The 5,943-nt window shown below is 42.5% G+C and overlaps 1 protein-coding gene across 3 annotated transcripts in view; it reads left to right on the plus strand.

Moving 5' to 3' along the window:
- LOC139173412 (P2X purinoceptor 4-like) overlaps positions 1-5,601 on the plus strand; it is a 20,028-nt gene extending 14,427 nt beyond the window's left edge. The window contains exons 8-13 of one of the 3 annotated variants that reach the window (XR_011560025.1): positions 1,167-1,303; positions 1,702-1,795; positions 2,604-2,669; positions 3,576-3,671; positions 4,646-5,124; positions 5,177-5,601. Coding sequence is in view for 1 of the 3 variants with exons in the window: in XM_070763227.1 (XP_070619328.1) it covers positions 1,167-1,303; positions 1,702-1,795; positions 2,604-2,669; positions 3,576-3,671; positions 4,646-4,705 (453 nt within the window). In the remaining 2 variants the exon portion in view is untranslated. Of the gene's footprint in view, positions 1-1,166; positions 1,304-1,701; positions 1,796-2,603; positions 2,670-3,575; positions 3,672-4,645 lie in introns of all 3 variants that reach the window. The other 2 variants (XR_011560026.1, XM_070763227.1) reach the window with 2 other exon arrangements.
- The last annotated feature ends 342 nt before the right edge of the window (positions 5,602-5,943 follow it).

Here is a 5,943-nt window from a genome sequence, read left to right on the forward strand (position 1 = left end):
AGGAGGCTAAAACATATGAAAAATGGTTACAGGAACTGGGCATGGCTAGTTTAATGACAAGAAGGACCAGGGGAGACAGGATAGCAGCCTTCCAATATCTCAGGGGTTGCCCCAAAGAAGAAGGAGTCAAGCTATTCTCCAAAGCACCTGAGGGTAGAACAAGAAGCAATGGGTGGAAACTAAACAAGGGGAGAAGCAACTTAGAACTAAGGAGAGATTTCCTCACTGTTGGAACAATTAATCTGTGGAACAGCTCGCCTCCAGAAGTTGTGCATGCCCCAACACTGGAAGTTTTTAAAATGTTGGATAACCATTTGTCTGAAGTAGTGTAGGGCTTCCTGCCTAAGCAGGGGGTTGGACTAGAAGACCTCCAAGGTCCCTTCCAACTCTGTTGTTGTTGTTGTTGTTATTATTAATTAGACTAGGGGTGTCCAACCTTGGTAATTTTAAGATGTAAGGACTTCAACTCCCAGCCATTATAGCAAAGCAAAGCTGGCTGAGGAATTCTGGGATATTGAAGTCCACAAGTCTTAAAGTTGCCAAGGCTGGAGACATTTGGTCTTGAAGGTTTTCCTCGCTTTATTTATTTATTTGTTTGTTTGTTTGTTTGTTTGTTTGTTTGTTTGTTTGTATGCCGCCCCTCTCCGCAGACTCGGGGTGGCTAACAGCAGCAATAAAACAGCATATAATAATAATCCAATACTAAAACAGTTAAAAACCCTTATTATAAAACCAAACATACATACAGACATACCATGCATAAAATTGTAAAGTCCTAGGGGGAAAGAGTGTCTCAATTCCCCCATGCCTGGCAGCAGAGGTGGGTTTTAAGCAGCTTACGAAAGGCAAGGAAGGTGGGGGCAATTGTAATCTCTGGGGGGGAGTTAGTTCCAGAGGGCTGGGGCCGCCACAGAGAAGGCTCTTCCCCTGGGTCCCGCCAAGCGACATTGTTTAGTTGACGGGACCCGGAGAAGACCCACACCTAACTGGTCGCTGGGATTCGTGCAGCAGAAGGCGGTCCCTGAGATAATCTGGTCCAATTTGGCCAAAGGCAGCACAATGGCTTGACTGTTGAGTTGCAGCAAAAATCAGAGCTTTACCGCATCGGGCAGGTGTTGGTCAAGTGTGGTAGTAGCCCTTGAGCCTTTTTGATATGTCCTTTGCAGGGTGGCGTGATGGGCGTGCACATCCGATGGGACTGCGATTTGGACAAGGCGGCTTCCCATTGCGTGCCGAAGTATTCCTTTCGGCGAATCGACAGCAGGCAATCTGCTCATTCCGTTTCCCCGGGATACAACTTCAGGTAAGGCCGTCCGAGCAGCCAAAAGGTTGAAAATTGTTGGTGGTACATCAACATGTTAGCAATAGCCCTTTTTAACAGAGCCAGCCTATTGCCCCAACAATCCTGGTCCGCATTTGACCCACCTCAGAAGGATGGAAGGCTGAGTCAACTTTGAGCCGGTGATGAGATTTGTACCGCTGACCTGTATGACTATAATCGACTAAACGTTTACTGAACATATTATTTTGTAATAACTGTGAAGTTCTTGGGGATATACATGAATGGGCCATCCATCTTGGAAATGTATGAGATTTAAAATATTTGTATTTTTTTGGCTGTATTTCTAGCCTAGAAATGTTGCTGTGACAATGGTGTCGCAAACGTTGGATTGAATTTTACTTATTTCCTCTGGCTTTTAGGTTTGCAAAATACTACCGGACCTCTTCCAACGATGAGTATCGGACACTCATCAAAGCTTATGGAATACGCTTTGACATTATGGTGTTTGGCAACGTAAGATTTTTGGAAATTGTATGATGTTTTGTAATTTTGAAACTCAGTTTCCGGTCACAATTCAAAGTGTTGATTATGACCTTTAAAGCCCTACATGGCATTGGACCAGAATACCTCCGGAACTGCCTGCTACCGCACGAATCCCAGTGACCAATAAGGTTCCACAGTTGGCCTTCTCCGGGTCCCGTTGACTAAACAGTGTCGTTTGGCAGGCCCCAGGGGAAGAGCCTTCTTTGTGGCGTCCCCGGCCCTCTGTAATCAACACCCCCTGGAGATTAGAACTGCCCCCACCCTCCTTGCCTTTTGTAAACTACTCAAGACCCACCTATACATCCAGGCATGGGGGAGTTGAGACACCTTTCCCCCAGGCTCTTTATATTTTATGTTTGGTATGTATGTGTTGTTTGGTTTTTAAATATGATAGGGTTTTATATGCTTCTTTTTTAATATTAGATTTATTTCGCTATAATATTGTTTTTTATTATTGTTGTGAGCTGCCCCGAGTCTTTGGAGAGGGGCGGCATACAAATCTAATATATTATTATTATTATTATTATTATTATTATTATTATTATTATTATCATTATCATTATTATTATCTGTACTCTTGGAAAGCAATTCCATTTCAGAAATGTTGCTCTAAGCCATTAAATATGGCACATAAACCACCATCAATAGAGTCACCCATGGCAACAAATCAGACCATAGTTTTAGTTTACTGTGTGGGTCAAAAACAATATCTAGACAATCTCTGAGATGTTCTTAAGGAGATATAATAGAATGTTTTGCTTCTACTCATATGTCTTAGGCTGGGAAGTTTAATATCATCCCTACTATGATCAATATTGGATCGGGACTGGCCCTGTTTGGTGTGGTAAGATGCTTATTTTCGTTGATGTATACCAAAAATAAATATGTTTGAACTACCATATTTTTCGGAGTATAAGATGCACTCTTTCCCCCCACCCAAGAGGCTGAAAATTCAGGTGCATCTTATACTCTGGATGTAGCTTTATTTTTGAAGGTTTTTTTCCCAGCCTTAACTAGCCGCTAATGATTTTCCCAGCTCTTATCTTGCAGGTTCTTTCATTGTCACTCTTTGCGAAGAATGTTTTCCAAGCCCTAAGTCTCTGCGGGGGTTTTTTTTCATTACTCTAACTTGCTCCAAATGTTTCTTTCCAGCCCTAACCAGGTGCTAACGATGTTCCCGGCTGTTACCGACTTGCAAGCTCTTTCACTGTTACTCTCTGCAAAGAATGTTTTCCAAGCCCTCAGTCTATGTAGATTTTTTTCCATTACTCTAACTTGCTCCAAATGTTTCTTTCCAGCCCTAAACCAGGAGCTAATGATTTTCCCAGCTCTTACTGGCTTGCAAGCTCTTTCATTGTTACTCTCTCCAAATAAAGTTTTTTTAAAAGCCCTAACCAGGGGATAAAATAATGTGCTGAAGCTGACCATATTAAGGACGCTAGCCAGAGGAATACCTGGTAAGCAGATTCTTTTCCCTATTTTCCTCCCCCAAAACTATGGTGCGTCTTATACTCCGAACAATACGGTACGAATTTTTAAATTATATATGACTTATTTGCACCCTATTGATTTTTATTGTAATGAAAATAGGAGGTATATTGTATTGTATGAAGATATATGGAGAGAGAGAGAAATTAACACCCCCCCTCAAAAAAAAAATATTTTCTTTTTCCCTAGCAGTTTTTTTTTTTAAGTGTTCCTGGTCTCTTTGGAAGGTTTTCATTTTGTCAAAATAAATTCCTTCATTCAGGCCACCGTCCTCTGCGATGTGATTGTCCTGTATTTTATGAAGAAAAGGAACCACTACAGAGAGAAGAAGTACAAATACGTGAGAGATCATGAATTTGTAAGCTTGCCACTTCTCTTTGGTTTTATACTCTTTGTACCCAAACCACTAAATTAAATACGATTTTCTCCCATTTATGGGTTTTGGTCCGCAGTAAAATTAACTGCAAACCTGGCAGTGGAAATGCTTGTGGTCAATCCAGATTGCCCGAGAATTATAATTATGTGTTTGTGAGAAAGAATGTTGAATGGATCCAGGTTTATCTTGTTAAAACAAAGATGCTAAAGTATTTTCTCTGAATGAGGGATCTATTGATCTATTTCTATTGATCAGGGTGTCCAGCAAACCTGGGAAATCAGGGAATTATCAGGGAAATCGGCGGTTCAGGAAATATCAGGGAATTATCAGGGAATTCATGAAAAAAATGGAATAAACCGGGGGGGGAGAGAACTATTAAAATGTTTAAAAGTCAGTGAAGAATTGTTTAAAAAAACCCAAAAAACCTGGATCGCGCTGCCTGGCAGAGTCTAGCAAAAATGAGCATAACTTGCTTCCTCAACTACCGATATTTCTCCATGGCTTAGCCGTTTGGTATGACGTCATCTACGACCGTGCCTTAACTAGGTTGCAAGTTACAGGGAAACGTCGGGGAAATGTCAGGGAAATTCAAAATGCTTTCCCCCCTGGTCACCCTGTTGACTGTCACCAGTCAATTTGGGAAGAAAATGTCAGTCTTAAACAGAAATCAGAAGTCACTTCTTCTGTCTGAAGTGGTGCAGGGTTTCCTGCCTAAGCAGGGGGTTGGACTAGAAGACCTCCAAGGTCCCTTCTAACTCTGTTGTTGTTGTTGTTATTATCATCATTATTAATTCAGAGGTGTCCAAACCTTGGCAAATTTATGACTTGTGGACTTCAACTCCCAGAATTCTGGGGAATCCTAGGAGTTGAAGCCCCTAAGTCTTAAAGTCACCAAGGTTGGACATCCCTGGTCTAATTGGTCTCTCCCACCCTAAAAGTTGATTTTATTTCGCCAGGGAGACCATTCTTCCTACGGAACCCAGAGAGACGTTGCAGAGTACAACAGAATGCGATGATTCTTCACAAACAGGTCCGGCTCATTTCACCAACCCATCGGCAAGGAGGACTTGGCTTCTTCTCCTTGGAGAAGATCCAGGGTTCTTCTGCCTCTCCTGGTGCTCCGTCCAGCTTCGCCTCTGTTGGTGGCCTCCTGGGTCAACCTGGAGATTCTCCTGAGGAAACACAACGTTCTGGGGAAAAAACACCTTCAACCACTTTTTGGCTGCCACTCTTTTGAGTAGATAATTCTGAATTGGACCTTCTAAGTGCCTTTCCCGCCGTCCAGTCCAGATGGAGTGCAGGCAGAGGTGATGGGACCAAGACACTTCTTTGATAGTTCTAGAACTGCCAATTTCTTCCCTTTGTTACATATCACACACCTCTTCATTTGAAAAGAGTGGGAAAGATATCACTTGTTTAGACCGGTGTTTCCCAAGCTTGGCAACTTGAAGATATCTGGACTTCAACTCCCAGAATTCCCCAGCCAGCATTCGCTGGCTGGGGAATTCTGGGAGTTGAAGTCCAAATATCTTCAAATTCCCAAGGTTGGGAGACACTGGTTTAGACACTTGTCTTCCATGCTCATCCTTTTTTTTTTTAAAGAAGGGGGGGCCACTTGGTGCAATTATCACTCTCTATTTTTTGAAATTGAGCAGCTCTTGAGAATTCCCGCTCGACTGTTATTCCAACCTGGAAACCCCCAAGATATTAAAACAAAGGCGACATGCCGGCATGTCAACCTCTCCCTCTCCAGCTTCTGTAACTAAGTCCCTACTGTCCTGTTTATATCCAGAGAAATTTAATATATAAATGAAAAGATAATGGCACTTCACCTCTTTTAGGAGAAAGATGTAAGGCAGTATCGATGAGAATGATCTATTTTGCCAGAGAAAATAAAGACACTGGGAAAATACGATTTCTGTTGCTTTTTTCCCCCTTCGTGTTAGTGAATGGTTGAGTTTGAAAATACAGCATCAAAAAAATATCCCCATAGTCAGGGAGGGGGAAGGAAGGAAGGAAGGAAGGAGAGAGAAAGGAAGGAGAGAGAAAGGAAGGAGAGAGGAAGGAAGGAAGGAGAGAGAAAGGAAGGAAGGAGAGAGAAAGGAAGGAAGGAGAGAGAAAGGAAGGAAGGAGAGAGAAAGGAAGGAAGGAGAGAGAAAGGAAGGAAGGAAGGAAGGAGAAAGGAAGGAGGAAGGAAAGAGGAAGGAAGGAAAGAAGGAAGGAGAGAGGAAGGAAGGAAGGGAGGAGAGAGGAA

Source organism: Erythrolamprus reginae, chromosome 10 (genome assembly GCF_031021105.1).
Source record: "Erythrolamprus reginae isolate rEryReg1 chromosome 10, rEryReg1.hap1, whole genome shotgun sequence".
Classification (NCBI taxonomy): Eukaryota; Metazoa; Chordata; class Lepidosauria; order Squamata; family Dipsadidae; genus Erythrolamprus; species Erythrolamprus reginae.